Below are 20,071 nucleotides of genomic sequence, written 5' to 3'. Positions count from 1 at the left end.
CACTATGTCACTTATAGTCTCTACAATTTCAATCTCTTTCAGTGAACTCCGTTTTAGCTGGTCATGCAAACTCCATAGCTATTCAAGAACCAAATGTGCATGGAGAGGTTAGTAAATAACAACTTGGCTCCCTTGAAAACAAAGAGTTGGGCAAGTTACAGTTCAACATGCTTAACTCTTCTTTTCTTTGACCTCTGCCATTAAGACTCTACCATAAACATTAGATAGTCAGGCGTTCCTGCAGAAATCCGGGATGCAGCTAACATTCATGTGTATACGCATCATCTTATCCGATGTCTTCTTAACTTTTGACTGAATATAAGGGAAGTAATGTATACACAAATACTTACCATCTCCAGCCAATTCATTTCTCAAGAGGAAAATATCTTACACAGAGACTGTTAATCTCTATGAAGAAAAGAAGCGGTCATGCACACGTGATGTACTACAAACAATGATGGAAGTAGGGCAAGCTGTTCAAACATTCATTTGCTGCTTCTGTAGACTGAGACTGACTGCTGAAAATCAGGTATGACAATGGGGTTAAAATAAAAATAATCAGTATGATTTATAATGAAATGACTTGTTGCTGACAAGGGGATTATTTAAAGGTCCAGGTTTCATGGACGTGTGCTGCCAGCGGTTTCCAAAGACAACACATGACCCCTATTGACCTCTGGATGTGTTGTGTCCATGTTGGGTTTGTTTTTCATGTCAATGTTCAATTTATTTTTTACTGCTATAGTATGCATTGTCTCAGATCTTTGAAAAATAGAGAACACATGGGTATTGTCCATGATTTTCACAGACCCACAGGCTATAATGGGCACAACTGGCCCACAAAACAGAGTAGAAGACAGCATGGACCAATGGTCCGGACCAAGAGAATAAAAGCAGAAATATGTACTCACCCATTTAACATATATAACAGCATGTGTTATCCGTGCTAACACGGCAAGCACACATCTGTGAAAAATGGAAGTGTGACTAAGACCTTATATGGTAAGAATATGCAAATCTGACTTCCATGATGTAATTAGGAAGTCAGTGCCTCAGGCATGCACACCAATAGAGGGCGCTCACTGAGAATGTGCAAGTCTGTCTTCCATGATGGTGGTCATTAAATAAATAAATGGTGGACTCTCCCTAAGGAGTGATGATATTCCCCCAACCCTGTCTAAGCCTCTCACCTCTGCCAGGTCCTCTCTGCGCCAAGCTGACAAGATGCAATAATATCGAAATAGCTGTCCTTGGCTGAGAAGAGTGTACCTGGTAAAATCCCAACATCATTGCAAACAAAGGCCTCTGAGAAGGTTGGCATGATGTTGAAGGGAGCGCCCTCTATTGGTTTGCATGCCTGAGGCACTGGCTTCCTAATTACATCATGGAAGTCATATTTGCATATTCTTCCCATGTTCCTTTGCACAGTGGAGCGCTCATGGCTTAATAAGACTCCACAGACGCCATGATCCCACTGCAAACTCTGCCATCTCCTAGATCTTATCTGAAGAAGGTCTAATATGACCGAAACGTTATGTTCACTGAAATGATCTAGTGCTTTCTTTATGCTTTACAAACCAATTTACCTAATTCATGGCGTATATGTACCAATAAATTTTCACTTTTCACATGCATACGGTGTGCAGCAGCATTAATGTACATAATAAGACGCCACACACCTAAATGGTGGTCTCTCCCTATGGAGTGACGATATCCCCCCCCCCCCCCCCAACTAAGACCTTATAGTACACACCGGACAGAAGATTCTTTGTCTTAGATGTCAATTTCATCGCAACCTATAAATTATAATTACATAGGAGCAACCGAAATTTACAGGAGCTCTTGTTTGGAGGTCACTTTGGTTGTAATGGAGGGGAAATAGCCATATCTTATATAAGCTGGGGTTGAATCTCTCTCGACCTTGAGAGTAGGGAGAGTTCTTTGAGAGTTAATGATGTGACCTTCATGACTTTTCTTGGGAAGGCAAAGAAAAACTATGGGCTTTCCACATATGACAAAAATTAGGAAATTGTCCTGGGAAACTATCAGCTCTTATGATTTAATACATTGTTTTCTGTAGGGAATAGAGATGAGCGAACACTAAAATGTTCGAGGTTCGAAATTCGATTCGAACAGCCGCTCAATGTTCGTGTGTTCGAATGGGTTTCGAACCCCATTATAGTCTATGGGGAACAGATACTCGTTAAGGGGGAAACCCAAATCCGTGTCTGGAGGGTCACCAAGTCCACTATGACACCCCAGGAAATGATGCCAACACCTCTGGAATGACACTGGGACAGCAGGGGAAGCATGTCTGGGGGCATCTAACACACCAAAGACCCTCTATTACCCCAACATCACAGCCTAACAACTACACACTTTACACACTCAATACCACATCTCTGACAGTAGGAAAACACCTTGAAACATGTGTATTTGGCACTTGCAGTGAGGAGAGCTTGTCACCAGCAGTGAATTTGGCCCTTGTAGTAAGTTGAGGTTGGCACCAACATTTGTTTTGAAAATCAGGGTGGATTGAGCCTCTAACCAGCAGAGTTTGGGCAAATTCATGGTGGAGGGAGCCTCTAAACACCCCAGTTTGGGCAAATTCATGGTGGAGGGAGCCTCTAAAAACCCCAGTTTGGACCAATTCATGGTGGAGGGAGCCTCTAACCAGCCCAGTTTGGGCAAATTCATGGTGGAGGGAGCCTCTAAAAACCCCAGTTTGGACCAATTCATGGTGGAGGGAGCCTCTAACCAGCCCAGTGTGGGCAAATTCATGGTGGAGGGAGCCTCTAAAAAACCCAGTTTGGACCAATTCATGGTGGAGGGAGCCTCTAACCAGCCCAGTTTGGGCAAATTCATGGTGGAGGGAGCCTCTAAAAAACCCAGTTTGGACCAATTCATGGTGGAGGGAGCCTCTAACCAGCCCAGTTTGGGCAAATTCATGGTGGAGGGAGCCTCTAAAAAACCCAGTTTGGACCAATTCATGGTGGAGGGAGCCTCTAACCAGCCCAGTTTGGGCAAATTCATGGTGGAGGGAGCCTCTAAACAGCCCAGTTTGGGCAAATTCATGGTGGAGGGAGCCTCTAAACAGCCCAGTTTGGGCAAATTCATGGTGGAGGGAGCCTCTAACCAGCCCAGTTTGGACCAATTAATGGTAGAGGGAGCCTCTAACCAGCCCAGTTTGGGCAAATTCATGGTGGAGGGAGCCTCTAAACAGCCCAGTTTGGACCAATTCATGGTGGAGGGAGCCTCTAACCAGCCCAGTTTGGACCAATTAATGGTGGAGGGAGCCGCTAAACAGCCCAGTTTGGACCAATTCATGGTGGAGGGAGCCTCTAAAAACCCCAGTTTGGACCAATTCATGGTGGAGGGAGCCTCTAAAAAACCCAGTTTGGACCAATTCATGGTGGAGGGAGCCTCTAACCAGCCCAGTTTGGACCAATTAATGGTGGAGGGAGCCTCTAAACAGCCAAGTTTGGACCAATTCATGGTGGAGGGAGCCTCTAAAAACCCCAGTTTGGACCAATTCATGGTGGAGGGAGCCTCTAACCAGCCCAGTTTGGGCAAATTCATGGTGGAGGGAGCCTCTAAAAACCCCAGTTTGGACCAATTCATGGTGGAGGGAGCCTCTAACCAGCCCAGTGTGGGCAAATTCATGGTGGAGGGAGCCTCTAAAAAACCCAGTTTGGACCAATTCATGGTGGAGGGAGCCTCTAACCAGCCCAGTTTGGGCAAATTCATGGTGGAGGGAGCCTCTAAAAAACCCAGTTTGGACCAATTCATGGTGGAGGGAGCCTCTAAACAGCCCAGTTTGGGCAAATTCATGGTGGAGGGAGCCTCTAAAAACCCCAGTTTGGACCAATTCATGGTGGAGGGAGCCTCTAAAAACCCCAGTTTAGACCAATTCATGGTGGAGGGAGCCTCTAAAAACCCCAGTTTGGACCAATTCATGGTGGAGGGAGCCTCTAAAAAACCCAGTTTGGACCAATTCATGGTGGAGGGAGCCTCTAACCAGCCCAGTTTGGACCAATTCATGGTGGAGGGAGCCTCTAAAAACCCCAGTTTGGACCAATTCATGGTGGAGGGAGCCTCTAAACAGCCCAGTTTGGACCAATTCATGGTGGAGGGAGCCTCTAAAAACCCCAATTTGGACCAATTCATGGTGGAGGGAGCCTCTAACCAGCCCAGTTTGGACCAATTCATGGTGGAGGGAGCCTCTAACCAGCCCAGTTTGGGCAAATTCATGGTGGAGGGAGCCTCTAAAAACCCCAATTTGGACCAATTCATGGTGGAGGGAGCCTCTAAACAGCCCAGTTTTGGCAAATTCATGGTGGAGGGAGCCTCTAAAAACCCCAGTTTGGACCAATTCATGGTGGAGGGAGCCTCTAACCAGCCCAGTTTGGGCAAATTCATGGTGGAGGGAGCCTCTAACCAGCAGAGTTGTGGGAAAGCAGGGTGGAGGGAGCCTCTAACCAGCAGAGTTGGTGGAAATCAGGGTGGAGGGAGCCTCTAACCAGCAGAGTTGGGGGAAATCATGTTGGAGGGAGCCTAGTATTAGCAGAATTGTGCAACGCTTATGGTGGATGAGTATGAGGATGCGGAGGAATTGGAGAGGTTGAGTACAGACATGGAGTTTCATGTTGGGGTGCTTTACACAGGTGGGCACAAAAATGAAGGCTCTATCCAGTGGTGGTTCATTTTTATCAAAGTGAGCCGGTCGGCACTCTCAGCTGACAGACGGGTGCGCTTGTCAGTGATGATGCCACCGGCTGCACTGAACACCCTCTCAGATAGGACGCTGGCGGCAGGACAGGACAGCACCTCCAAGGCATATAGGGCAAGTTCAAGCCACAGGTCCAACTTCGACACCCAATACGTGTAGGGCGCAGAGGGGTCGGAGAGGACAGGGCTGTGGTCGGAAAGGTATTCCCGCAACATGCGCCTATACTTCTCACGCCTGGTGACACTAGGACCCTCCGTGGCGGCACTTTGGCGAGGGGGTGCCATCAAGGTGTCCCAGACCTTAGACAGTGTGCCCCTCGTTTGTGTGGACCGGTGAGAACTTGGTTGCCTACTGGAGGAACTGCCCTCCCTGCCGCCAACGTCACATGCTGGAAACATCTCCATCATATTCTGCACCAATTGCCTGTGGCAAGCATTGATGCGATTGGCCCTCCCCTCTACCGGAATAAAAGACGAGATGTTGTTTTTATACCGGGGGTCAAGGATAGCAAAGATCCAGTACTGGTTGTCCTCCATGATTTTGACAATACGCTTGTCGGTTGTAAAGCACCCCAACATGAACTCAGCCATGTCTGCCACAGTGTTAGTTGGCATGACTCCTCTGGCCCCACCGGAAAGTTCAATCTCCATTTCCTCCTCATCCTCCATGTCTACCCATCCGCGCTGCAACAATGGGACGATTCGAAGTTGCCCGGAAGCCTCCTGTATCACCATCACATCATCGGACAACTCTTCTTCCTCCTCCTCCTCCTCCTCCTCCATTAAACGCAGTGAAGCGGACAGATGTGTGGACCTACTCTCCATCTGTGACGGATCGGATGCTATCCCTAACTCCTCTGTGTGATCTGAGTTATCCCTGATGTCAATCAGGGATTCTCTCAGAACACACAAGAGCGGGATTGTAAGGCTCACCATCGCATCCTCAGAGCTCACCCTCCTTGTGGACTCCTCAAAGACCCGTAGGATGTCACAAAGGTCTCTCATCCATGGCCACTCATGGATGTGAAACTGAGGCAGCTGACTTTGTGGCACCCTAGGGTTTTGTAGCTGGTATTCCATCAAAGGTCTCTGCTGCTCAACCACTCTATTCAACATCTGAAACGTTGAGTTCTAGCGTGTGGGGACGTCGCACAAAAGCCGGTGTTGTGGCACATGCAGGCGTTGCTGGAGAGATTTTAAGCTAGCAGCGGCTACTGTCGACTTGCGAAAGTGGGCGCACATGCGCCGCACTTTCACCAGTAGCTCTGGAACATTGGGGTAGCTCTTTAGGAAACGTTGCACCACTAGGTTGAAGACGTGGGCCAGGCATGGAACATGTTGGAGTCCGGCAAGCTCCAGAGCTGCTACCAGGTTCCGGCCGTTATCACAAACGACCATGCCTGGGCCCAGGTGCAGCGGCTCAAACCATATTGCCGTCTCATCGAGGAGGGCATCCCTCACCTCGGAGGCAGTGTGCTGTCTGTCCCCCAAGCTGATCAGCTTCAGCACAGCCTGCTGACGTCTACCAACGCCAGTGCTGCAACGTTTCCAACTCGTAGCTGGGGTCAATCTAACAGCGGAGGAGGAGGCGGTGGCGGAGGAGGAGGCGGTGGCGGAGGAGGAGGCGGTAGAGGAGGAGGAGGAGGGGGGTGTTCTTCTCGTGTCCCTGCCAGGAATGTTAGGCGGGGAGACGAGGTACACCGGGCCAGTTTGGGAAGCAGTCCCAGCCTCAACTACATTCACCCAGTGTGCCGTCAGTGAAATGTAGCGTCCCTGTCCGCATGCACTTGTCCACGCGTCGGTGGTCAAGTGGACCTTTGTGCAAAGCGCGGAACTAAGGGCCCGCCTGATGTTGAGTGACACGTGCTGGTGCAAGGCGGGGACGGCACACCGGGAGAAGTAGTGACGGCTAGGGACGGCATAGCGAGGTGCCGCAGTTGCCATCAGGTCCAGGAAGGCGGGAGTTTCAACAAGCCGGAACGCCAACATCTCCTGGGCCAGCAGTTTAGCGATGTTGGCGTTCAAGGCTTGCGCGTGTGGGTGGTTAGCAGTGTATTTCTGCCGCCGCTCCAATGTCTGAGAGATGGTGGGTTGTTGTAAAGAAACGCCTGATGGTGCCTTTGATGGTGCAGGAGAAGGAGATAAGACAGGACCAGGGGAGGATGAGGTAGAAGTCAACAAAGTGGCGGAGGCAGATGAAGTGGTGTCCTGGCTCGTCCTCTGGAGTGCATCGCCAGCACAGTCAGCAGTGGCAGAGGCAGTGGCAGAGGCAGTGGCGTGAACGGCAGGCGGCCTTTGTCCTGCCGTTGCTGCCTGCCACTGATTCCAGTGCTTGGATTCCAAATGACGGCGCATTGAAGTGGTGGACAGGTTGCTCTTCTCAGAGCCCCTAATCAATTTCGAGAGGCAAATTGTGCAGACAACACTATATCTGTCCTCGGCGCATTCCTTGAAAAAACTCCACACCTTCGAGAAACGTGCCCTCGAGGTGGGAGTTTTTCGGGGCTGGGTACGAACTGGAACATCTTGGGAGATTCCGGGTGTGGCCTGGCTTCGCCTAAGCTGCTGACCTCTGCCTCTGGCTACCCTTTTTGGTGCTGCACCTGCCTCAACATCCACACTACTTTCCCCGCTTGACATCCCCCCTGTCCAGGTCGGGTCAGTGTCCTCATCATCCACCACTTCCTCTTCCAACTCCTGTCTCATCTCCTCCTCCCGCACAATGCGCCGGTCAACTGGATGCCCTGACGGCAACTGCGTCACATCATCGTCGATGAGGGTGGGTTGCTGGTCATCCACCACCAAATCGAACGGAGATGGAGGAGACTCTAGTGTTTGAGCATCTGGACACAGATGCTCCTCTGTTAGGTTCGTGGAATCGTGACGTGGAGAGGCAGGTTGAGGGACAATGAAAGGAGCGGAGAACAGCTCTGGGGAGCAGGGACAGTTTGGGTTATTGTTCTGTAAAGCTTCGGAATTTTGGGAGGAAGGAAGACAAGACTGTTGGGTAATAGGAGGAGAGGAGGCAGAGTCTGACTGGCTGCTGGACAATGTGCTGTAAGCGTTCTCTGACAGCCATTGCAAGACCTGTTCCTGGTTCTCGGGCCTACTAAGGTTTGTACCCTGCAGTTTAGTTAATGTGGCAAGCAACCCTGGCACTGTGGAGTGGCGCAATGCTTGCTGCCCCACAGGAGTAGGCACGGGACGCCCTGTGGCTTCACTGCTACCTTGCTCCCCAGAACCATTCCCCCGACCTCGCCCACGGCCTCGTCCACGTCCCTTTCCGGGAGCCTTGCGCATTTTGAATTCCTAGTTAGAAATTGGCACTGTATACCAGTAGTAAAAATTGTGGGTGCACGTAACCCCAATATATTCTTTGAATTACCAGTCAGAAACTGGCACTATATGGCAGTAGCAAGAAATGAGGGTATTTGTATTCCCAATATATTCTTTGAATTCCCAGTCAGACAATGACACTGTATACCAGTAGTAAAAATTGTGGGTGCACGTAACCACAATATATTCTTTGAATTACCAGTCAGAAACTGGCACTATATGGCAGTAGCAAGAAATGAGGGTATTTATAACCCCAATATATTCTTTGAATTCCCAGTCAGATAATGGCACTGTATACCAGTAGTAAAAATTGTGGGTGCACGTAACCCCAATATATTCTTTGAATTCCCAGTCAGACACTGGCACTATATGGCAGTAGCAAGAAATGAGGGTATTTGTATTCCCAATATATTCTTTGAATTCCCAGTCAGACAATGGCACTGTATACCAGTAGTAAAAATTGTGGGTGCACGTAACCCCAATATATTCTTTGAATTACCAGTCAGAAACTGGCACTATATGGCAGTAGCAAGAAATGAGGGTATTTGTATTCCCAATATATTCTTTGAATTCCCAGTCAGACAATGGCACTGTATACCAGTAGTAAAAATTGTGGGTGCACGTAACCCCAATATATTCTTTGAATTACCAGTCAGAAACTGGCACTATATGGCAGTAGCAAGAAATGAGGGTATTTGTATTCCCAATATATTCTTTGAATTCCCAGTCAGACAATGGCACTGTATACCAGTAGTAAAAATTGTGGGTGCACGTAACCACAATATATTCTTTGAATTACCAGTCAGAAACTGGCACTATATGGCAGTAGCAAGAAATGAGGGTATTTATAACCCCAATATATTCTTTGAATTCCCAGTCAGACAATGGCACTGTATACCAGTAGTAAAAATTGTGGGTGCACGTAACCCCAATATATTCTTTGAATTCCCAGTCAGACACTGGCACTATATGGCAGTAGCAAGAAATGAGGGTATTTGTATTCCCAATATATTCTTTGAATTCCCAGTCAGACAATGGCACTGTATACCAGTAGTAAAAATTGTGGGTGCACGTAACCCCAATATATTCTTTGAATTCCCAGTCAGACACTGGCACTATATGGCAGTAGCAAGAAATGAGGGTATTTGTATTCCCAATATATTCTTTGAATTCCCAGTCAGACAATGGCACTGTATACCAGTAGTAAAAATTGTGGGTGCACGTAACCACAATATATTCTTTGAATTACCAGTCAGAAACTGGCACTATATGGCAGTAGCAAGAAATGAGGGTATTTATAACCCCAATATATTCTTTGAATTCCCAGTCAGACAATGGCACTGTATACCAGTAGTAAAAATTGTGGGTGTATATAGCCCCAATTCTATTGCTAGGGGACTTGCAGGGTATTTCTGGGGTGAAGGTGGGGGGGCACACCGTTGGAACGGGTATCGGGGTATATATCGGGTATACGGGAATACACTGACAGTGTATTCCATTCAGGATCCTGGGAAAGCTGGGTTGCGGCGATTGAGCCCGTCAGTGCCACGTTACACTGACAAGCTTCTCCCTGGAATTTAGCTCTTACAAGAGCTGTTGTGGTTGTCTTCTCCTTCCTATCCTAGCCTGTCCCTGCCTACCCAGAATCTAAGCCCTAGCTAGCTGGACGGAAACCTCCGTCCTCGGTGAATTGCAAGCTCAGAATGACGCGAACCTGGGCGGCGCTGTTCTTTTAAATTAGAGGTCACATGTTTTCGGCAGCCAATGGGTTTTGCCTACTTTTCTCAACGTCACCGGTGTCGTAGTTCCTGTCCCACCTACCCTGCGCTGTTATTGGAGCAAAAAAGGCGCCAGGGAAGGTGGGAGGGGAATCGAGTAATGGCGCACTTTACCACGCGGTGTTCGATTCGATTCGAACATGCCGAACAGCCTAATATCCGATCGAACATGAGTTCGATAGAACACTGTTCGCTCATCTCTAGTAGGGAAATCAACAAAACACAGTCAATCTCTATATCAAGTATTTTAACACTATTTTCAGATCTCTGATTCACAAGATTGTTGTCATCTTAACACACATTTGACAGTATATCTCCAGAATAGACTGTAAACATATACTGTATCCTCGGCCCCGCCAAGCATGTATTTTTATTGAAAGAGGAGAGGGGATAAGCCGCTGTCAGACCCTTCTGTCATCAGTTTATCTCTTATGGAAAGGATTGGGCATGTAGAAATCCAACATGATTGATTCCTCTTTCTCCCAGGACAGGTTTATAATCTATAGGCTATAGTGTTAAAGGTAAAGTTGTGATGTTGTCTTTTGTTTATGGCCAGTGTCAAGGGGTCGTCCAGGATTAGAAAAACATAGCCGATTTCCAGAAACTGCACAATACCTATCCAAAGGTAGTGTGAATAGGCATAACTATAGGGGTTGTAGAGGAAACTACAGGGCCCTTGGCCATGAGGGCTTCCAGAGGTTCCTCAGTCATATAAAATTCTAAATGGCACAAGGTAGGTAGGAGCCCTATTACAAATTTAGCACTGGAGGACCTTTCACCACCCACCAACATCAGTCCTTAGCATCTGTTAATAGGTGGAGCTCCCCAATTTCTGGGGCAGTTGGAATATTTTTTGCTAGCCCCCACTATTCCTGAGCAATAAGTGCAGTTAGTTTTGGTGCCTGATATTCTGCTTAGGCTCTGTAATATTAATGGGCAAAAAAAAAATCACTTTTTTTGTTTTGGAAATCGCAGCATGTCGATTATACCTACGAAAAACACCAACACTATAGGTATAACTGAAGCAGAAAGTTCACAGAGGCTTAATGTCTGTAAAAAAGCGCTATGGGAAAAGACATGATGCGTGGCCGCTGCGGTTTTTCCCACATAATTTATTTGCTGCAGGCCACTACGTGGGGACTTTGCCTTATAGAAGTTTCTGGATATTTGGGCTATGGCTTGGGCACTAATGCATTTACAGTACCTTCCCACTGCTGTGACTAGATAAAGTATAAAAAGTTTAGAGCGGGTTCACACCTGTGCCCAGTCTCTGCTTTGTGGGTTTCAGTCTTCTGCCCGAGAAACTGGACAGGAGACAGAAACCCGGCATTCAGTGTCCGCCCGTGAGCGTCTTCTGGTCTCCGCAGCAAAACCGTTTTTGTTTTTTTTTTTTGTTTTTTTTAACTGGACACAAAGTCCTGCATGTCCGGTTAAAAAAACTGGTTTCCTCGCGGAGAAGCAGAAGACGCTCATGGGCGGACACTTTGCAAACCCATTCAAATGAATGGGTTTGAAAACTGACTGCCAATTTCCGTCTCCTGTCCAGTTTCTCGGGCAGAAGATGGAAACCTACAAAGCGGAGACCGGGCGCAGGTGTGAACCCACCCTTATAGTGTGAATTGCAGTATTACATGGTCCTCTTATTCTGTTAAGGTTGGACTCCTATGATCACATAGACGTCTATTTCTGGAAAACCCCTGTGGCGTTACACATGAAGAAGCCCTACTATAGAGTACATTGACATTTAGGTCAGCAGTATTTCTTCTCAGTTAAAATAAGGATAAATTTTTAAAGGGAACCTGTGAAGATGATGGAGCAGAGGGGGCGGGGTGAAGGGGGTGGGGCTTAGCGGCGTTCGCAGTGAAGGGGGTGGGGCTTAGCGGCGTTCGCAGGCAGGGAGAGGACCTGCTCTCTGCCTGAGCGTGAGGGGAGGCTGCTGGAGCAGCGCTGCTCCAGCGGCCTCCCCAATCCACCGCTCGGTGCTAAACCAGTCCAGGACAGCTTGTCCTGGACTGGCTTAGGTAAGCAAAAATGCTGCCCTTCCTGGGGCCCTGGCATAGCGCCGCCTGAAGCGGTCGCTTCAGGTCGCCTCATGGGAGGTGCGGCGCTGATCATGGAGTGAGGGGACTGTGACGGAGATGTTAATCATGCCCAGGAGATGTGACTAGGCTGAAGCCCCCTCCCATGACTACTTAGAGAACTATACATATGACTTTTTGTCCTTTCAAACATTTAGAACTTCAGTTTGCTGCAACAGAAACATTATAAAAGGGGCATCAATGGAAAATGGTATGTCATCCTGCATATGATTGGGCCAGTTTATGATGGAAAAACCATCTGACAGGTTTACTTTAAGTAATGTAGCCATTTAAGACGTCTTAAAAGTAATAGCGGTAAATGTGCCTCATTATTGACAGCAGAAATCAACTTGAGAGCCAGTAGAGTGCTTATAGAAGATAGCATCAGTGGCTTCCTGACACAGATGAGTTAACTTTCTACCACTGGAAAAACACTCAGTAGTTGCTGATATATTCAGTTTCAGCACAATCTGCCTTTCTGGCACACATCTTGCTATCGTCTGAAAGTACTCATCACAATTGTTTGATACCAATCTTGTGAATTGCAACATGAGTGATGTACTTATCAGGGCATCATGAAAAATAGAGCAATATTAAAAGGAATATGGAAAGTAGCTGAGAAGAGATGCAGAATTCCTATATGCCTGGAATGTTCTAGATACAAGTTGTTTTTGTTTGCTATGCTGTCAGTATCTCTGCCATCAGGAATAATACGCTGCTCTAACTTCAGATGTAAGAACTTCTTTCATTTTTTTTTTTTTTTTTTGATGATAGTCATGCTGACAACTTTTTTGCTCCATCAAACTCAGCAGTACAATTACATGAATTTGCTTTTAATAAATTACCATTTTTGCATATATCAGTCAAAGCACCAAGTCTAAATAGTAGCAAAGTAAATGCATTATTAATTTAATTGCCACAACCTATTTAGCTAGCTTCTATCATAATTTGCTGTAACATGCAACCTATCAGAGAAGAGAGTCAAATCTAAAGCGCACAAAGTAAACAGATTAGATTGTCCTGGAGAGATTACAATGTAGCAAGCTTGCACTATTCCAGCCAGTACATTAATGTTTTAAACAGGTAAGAAAAAATAACTCAATTTGTAGAAAAATGAACGCTCGCTTTGCTGATGAAGAAGTTTCCTGCTTTCTGCAGCCTTACAAGTGTATCAATAAAAGGGGTAATACACCTTATTTGTTTTACTGTAAGATCCGCAGCAGCATAGCTATAGCTGCTGGGGGACCAAGTATAGTAGCTGCAAAGAGGGCCAATAACTGGGGAAGGAGGGAATCTTCACTTAGAAGTGAGGGGCAGTTTGTGATCTCAGGGTAGGAAGAGTAGGAACATTAGTGCACAACAATGACAAACGACAGAAAGTGGAAAATGAAAAAGAGGACAAAGTGACAATTGCAAACCTTTCATGTCCTGATAGAATGGCGTCCCGTGGTTGTATGTTATACCCCTGAATGGCAGAATACAACAAATGGGACGAGAGGAGTCCAACATACGCATTAAGCAAAAAAACCTATTGTCTACGTTTGCTTATTGCTTGTTTGCGTAATATAGAGAGTGAGTATGCCGTCTAATCTAATACAGACTGCTTGTAGGGCTCATATAATATCTAAATCATGCTATTGGCTAGTCATACAAGCTAAATAACTATAGACACACACACACACACACACACACACACACACACAATACACACCACTGTTAGAAATGCAAAGCTCACCATTCTAGGATTTGCTGTAATAAGTTGATACAGGGGTACTGTATTACAAAGGTTTGGTAAAGGTGCCTATATGCTCTTATTAGCTTTAGGCTGAACAAGCAGCTCTTGTTTCAACATATTCCACCCCTTTCCATGGCAAAAACAGATGCAAATGTGTTCTCAATAGGGAACTGGGATTAAGTTATTGACATATAGTGGCTAATATCCTTGAGAACTCAAAGACCTGGCATTGAAATCACATATGATCACTGCACACTGTCACTGGTGAGACCACTGAGGCCATTGAGGTTACACTGCAGCTGGGCAGCAGCCTAGTAAACAGAAACTGTCAGGGTGCACTGGAGCAGTGGCACCGCAACAATGGAAGATCTAATGACGTGTACAATCTGAGTAAGTTCCAAAGTTTGGTTCCCTTCCCTGAAAGTATCGGCATGGAAAAGAGCATTGGAACATACTCTGATTGCACACTTGGTCATACAACACATTTTATAATTTTTTTTTTGCCCAATTTACCATGATTCTGCCTTTTTTTAATGCAGTATATAAAAGATATGCTTCATTTACATGTGTAAAATAATGCAACATTAAAGAGTTATTCCTAAATCTGCAAATAGCTGCCAAGATGGGAATTACTGTCCCACAAGATCCAACCACCAAGGCAGTACTTCTGGAAACAACCAAGATGGTGATCTACGCAGTTTCCATAACTCCCACAGAGGTGAATGAGATGAAAAATAGCACAGCACATGTAGCTACACTGGCACCATATCTGTGGAGCTATAGAAACAATTTACTTCAGCTCTTCGGTGACGTTTCTGTAGCTCCCTTTCACCTCTATGGGAGTTATAGACCATGTAGAATAGCACCTCTTGGCTGTTTGCAAATCACTGCCACAAAGGAATACCTGAGAAACGGCAGAATTTGCACAGAGGTAGGAATGAACCTTTAATATAAAATCTGGACATGCAGTTAGTCCAAAATAAAATCTGATAAAATGTACTGTTTTTGTTACCAACATAGAAATGCTACGTATTCTGAAATCCCATAGGCAGACTAACCTAAGAAATAACCTAATATGTAATATATTAGTAGCAACTTTTTGCTTGTTGTTTAGGCATATTTTTGGAGATTAAAGGCTTTACATATTTTACTAAAAGAATTTGATTCAGTATAGTCTAAATATAATATATTACCTTTAACTTCAGAAAAGGTAAACTTCAGCAAAATACATTAAAGGGATCCCATCATTCAGAAGCAATTTTTGGTTCCTAAAACGTCGGAATAGCCTTAAGAAAGGCTATTTGTCATCTACTTTTAGATGTACTCCGTAGAAATCCTGGTTTTCGCCGGTTTGCAAATGAGTTCTCTCAGCACTGGGGGCAGGCCCCAGCGCTCAAACAGCACTGGGGGCATCCCCAATACTGCCAGAGAATTCTCCAGCGCCGCCTCCATCTTCTTCAGGACCGTCGTCTATCTGTGTCTTCTTCCTGCGCAGGCTTTGAAACTTGTAGGCCTTGGGCAGAGCCTACTGTGCAAGCCCTTGGCACAGTAAGTAAGTGGCCATTTTCTTGTGGCCATGCGCAGTCTGTTCTGCCCAAGGCCTACAAGATTCAAAGCCTGCGCCGGAAGAAGACACAGGAAGATAACATTCCTGAAGAAGATGGAGGCGTCGCTGGAGAGTTCTACGGCAGCATTGGGGATGCCTCCAGTGCTGTTTGAGCGCTGGGGCCCGCCCCCAGTGCTGTGAGAGAACTCATTTGAATACTGGGATTTCTACGAAACGGCGCCACGGAGCACACATCTAAAGGTAAGAGACGAATAGCCTTTCTTAAGGCTATTTCGACGTGTTGGGGACAAAAAAATTGCTTCTGAATGATAGGATCCCTTCAAATACAACAGAAGGGCTATGTCATAGCTAGTTCTTGTCAGGTGCAATTTACCTTTCTTTTGGTGTTCCTACTCCATGCTTGCCCAGTAAATGAGTGTTCAGATGCTTTCTCATAACAAAAGCCACTCTGTAACAACAGAAACATAAATGATTCACTATATGTGCATAAATTATATAAAACGCTTATTTATCAGATATACAGGAGATAAGATTCCAGGAGTTAACATAGTAAAACAAGTTGACTCATAAAACTTCACGGATCCTACCTTAACAAAATACTTTAGGACTTCTGAATATTTTAGCACTACAGAACAGCTGAAGTCCAGACAGTAAATATTTCTGTTATGAGTAACATCAAAAATACATACGGTAGTTAATGGATATTTCAGATGGACTAGTTATTTGACATATAGCTTATTTTCTCTTAAAGGGAACCTGTAAGGTATATTTAATTTAACATTTAACCTGTCAATAATGAGAAGACTCTACTGACACACGTGAATGTATCACATGTCCACACTGTGCACAAGGGCTCGAGAGGTAAGGGGGGGGGGGGCCTACTGCAAAGCAAAAATAAAAGTTTCATACTGTCTATCAGAGTGCATGTAGAGGACATCGCCAGCAACGTGTATAGCTCCGTGTTACTGAAGCATTGTTAGAGATACATAAGTGGATAGCTCTATGATGAGATATTAGACACACAGATTAATTTAAAAAAAAAAAAGAAGTCTTCATTACACCCATTGATCTCTATTAACATGTTTGATATTAATAGCAAAGTTATCAATTCATTTTATTTGGACTATGACTTTTTTTTTTTTGTTAGTGTGTCTATTGGGTCATTGCAATATAGGACATGCCTTATTTCTGGCCATTTTCACAGATCCCTCAGACTCAAATCTGTGAAATCTGGTGATCCATGGAAAAAAAAAAAAAGTCTAGTCATCTGAAGAGAGCATTACATTAATCTAAGAAAAAAAAAAAAAAAAATATATATATATATATATATATATATATATATATATATATATATATATATATATATTTTTTTTTTTTTTTTTCAATAAAATCCAAACCCATAAGAGCCGGTAAATTTTAGATTTTGGGGCCTGTATACGATCTAAACATTTCCTTAATCAATTCCCCAAACAAATATTAATAATCATCGCAAACCCTCTCTACAGAGAATTACAATGATGAAGGAAGTGTTTTGTCCAGCAGAAACGTGGCCCACCGAGGAGAGCGCCTTTTATTTATGGTATGGCGTCTGCAGTGTCACGAGCGCAGCTTTTAATTACGTTGCAGGATGATGGAGACTGACAATTTAGATATGCTGCAAACGCGAGAGAAAAATCAAAATTGCTCACTTGATAAGCAAATGTTTCAGTTACAACTTCCAGTGTGAAAAGGACTCGCAAACATTTTTGTTAATTATGTATTACAGCTGTCCTTCATAAACTTAATTACTAATTGCTGAAAGGCAATGGGATTCCATTTGCATATGTACACGAAAGGCATGAAATATGCAGAAATATGATTTTAATTAGCATGCAATGATATGAAGGGATACAAATCAAACTGGCATGTTATAAGATTTTTAACATTAAACACTGAATTCATCTGGACACCTCGCATATAATGGACACAGCTGAATTATGTGATGAAGACAGCATTCAATTTGAAACCATGGCTTTACCACCGTAATGCCAACATGTTTCCTCCTTGCCAGCAAGATATTTATTCTTAATGAAAAGAAAAAAAGCCATCATCGCAGTGGCGGGATAAGGAATGCTACTAATAAAAGCTGGCTATACAGTAGCCCAACTAACCAGTACTGCTCTTTGTTCTCGTTGTAATGTAAATCACTGCAATATTAGCTCTCCTGACAGGGTGTATATTGAATCCCTGCATTCCTCAGAAAATAACCGTGCTGGAACATCTTTATTTAGAACGCTGCATTGTGCTGTTCCTCTGTTATTCCTCCAGGAAAAGTATAAATGTTTTTCTCTCGCCCATGAGGCAGGTTTCATTAGGTTGGGTTTTGGGTGTTAGCAAAATGTAGTCATTTTGTTGTCAAACATGGTAAAAACACCACAGGTGTTTTATTGTAGCTCCCTTGTATGTGGTCAGTAGTACACTGATATTTTCTGATCACTCTCATAGTATCAAACTGTGTAGAAACACACATACTCAATAAAAACGGAACCGTAAGAGTCAATTGTCCATTTAGTCAAACACTTCCAGGAGGAATAACAGAGGAGGAGCACTATGTATGGTTATAAGAAAACATGACCCAATGTCATTATTGGATACAATACAAGTACTTAAAGGGGTTGTCCACTTTCAGACCAAAAGTTATTGTTTGCATGATAAAGAATTTTTACAATTTTCCAATATAATTTCTGTATCAATTCCTCACAGTTTGCTATCACTCATTCTGCTTACTTCCAGTAGATAAAAATCACTCCATGGTCATGTGATGAACACACATCTCGTTATGGTCTCAGCATAGTAATCAGACATCTGCCTGCTAACGAGCTGTGTACCTGTGTGCTCATCACATGAACATTGACGGTACATTACTTGACTATGGACTGTATATCACATGATCGTGGACTGTACATTACTTGACTATGGACTGTACATTAAATGACTATGGACTGTATGTCACATGACACTGGACTGTACATTACATGACTATGGAGTGATTTTTATCCCCTGGAAGTAAGCAGAATGAACCGTGAGGAATTGATACAGATAGTATATTGTACAACTTTCATTATACAAACAATAACATTCATGGAGAGTACATAAGTCCTCTTTAACTCAGCAGGTGTATATAACTGTGTATATGAACCTCTGACTTCTATTGTCCTGCTCATAACACAATACTAAATAGCACCCACTTGAAATAATGAATAGGCATGAACTGGCAAGCACCCTCTGGCACAGACTTATCTCGTGAATAAGGGCCTTATATTTCTTTAGCCTTGGGGCTTTGCCTTAGAGTTCATTACTGCCAGGAATATACTTATCCCTGGTATGCATGCCGCTTCCATGAGTGATCAATTAAATATTTGTCTTTATGATTCAAGCATTTTACAAGTCTAATTGATTGCCGGTAATAACTATCAAGCAGTTCTTTCATGTCTAGACTGTCACGCTATGAAAAATCTACATAGTTTCATGTACGTAGGAGAAGAGGGGGGATTCTTTATGGCTCTGTTCAAGTCAATGTGTTTTGATTGGATGGGAAGATTTACATTCACTGTAATGCAGGCTCAAGGCACTAAAATAGAAAAGCCATTGCTGATGCAGAGAGGCATTAGAGATGCCATTTATTAGTTATGGATCTCTAAGGAGAGAATGATCAGCTTGTAATACTTGCCCCATGGTCAATCTATTTCTACTTTTTCCTGAAGCAGGATGCTGTAGAAACCTCAATGGTTTTGTACAGTTTGAGACCACTTGAGAATTTTTTTTATAATTGATTCTGTTAGAAAATAGATGCATCTTATACTATATATCACATGTAGGAAGTAATGCAGAATTTAACCTTTTGTGTCATCCATATTTCCTCATAGGATTTTAACCAGGGCCCTTACTTCTCTTGTTTGGATGGACTGTTAGTTTGGTACTATGTAATGTCTCATTTTGTTTGTACCTACCTCTGTAGCGATAAAGTGCTGCAGAATAAGGTTATAAAGGTTATCAGACTATACTTGAGAATTCAAACAGGACAAGACATTTTGGGGTATGCTCACACAGTTTTTGCAGGCTGAACAAAATCTAATTCTGGAATTAGAATTTTTTTTTTTTTTTAAAGCAGTTTTTCTGTTTTTGTCAGTTTTTGGCTCCAACACAATGTATGGAACTGAAAACTTCACTTATTTAAAAATAAATAAATAAAAAATAAATAAAAAAAATAGCTGTTTTTGGGCAATAAAAATTGTTTGTCGGTCAACTGTTCCCCAATAAACATGTAAGCTGTTATGAATAAGGCGACACCTCTGGCAGAATCTTGTCTCTCGGGGGGGAAATATATATGTGAGGATGAGGTCCCACGTTGCGGACATTCGGCTTTTTTTTTGTTGCACTTTTGCTGCGTTTTTTCATGCCAAGAGTGGTTACAAAAGATATGAGAAATAAATAAGAAGCGCTTATTACATCTTCCTTCTGCCCAAAAACAAACACCCCCCCAAAACAGCAAAATCTACAACAAAAGAAGCTACGTTTCCGCTATGTGGGGCATTAGCCTAAAACTAAAACATCCAATAATTTTAATTCATCTGTTGGGAAAGGGTCAGAATACCACTTTACACATCAGATAATCCATCACAAATTGGAGGATTCAGCCAACATTAATCTAATATATGTGCACCTAGGTTAAAAAAAAAAAAAAAAAAAAAAACACACGAGAAAAGAAACTCCCTTCCACAATACAGTATCCTAGTCTTCTAACTGTACTTTGTAATAACCTACCAGAAAGAGCATAACGTGAGATAAAGTGTATATCTACTGAATGTCT

The 20,071-nt window shown here is 43.9% G+C and overlaps 1 protein-coding gene across 2 annotated transcripts in view; it reads right to left on the bottom strand.

Annotated features, from left to right (window-relative positions):
- Positions 1–20,071, bottom strand: part of ZNF407 (zinc finger protein 407) — a 360,082-nt gene that overhangs the window by 195,112 nt on the left and 144,899 nt on the right. For both annotated transcript variants that reach the window (XM_075270737.1, XM_075270738.1), the window contains one exon: positions 15,596–15,670. In XM_075270737.1, coding sequence (XP_075126838.1) covers positions 15,596–15,670 — 75 coding nt within the window. The remainder of the gene's footprint in view (positions 1–15,595; positions 15,671–20,071) is intronic.

Source organism: Leptodactylus fuscus, chromosome 4 (genome assembly GCF_031893055.1).
Source record: "Leptodactylus fuscus isolate aLepFus1 chromosome 4, aLepFus1.hap2, whole genome shotgun sequence".
Taxonomy (NCBI): domain Eukaryota; kingdom Metazoa; phylum Chordata; class Amphibia; order Anura; family Leptodactylidae; genus Leptodactylus; species Leptodactylus fuscus.
This window is presented reverse-complemented; position numbering and strand designations above follow the sequence as displayed.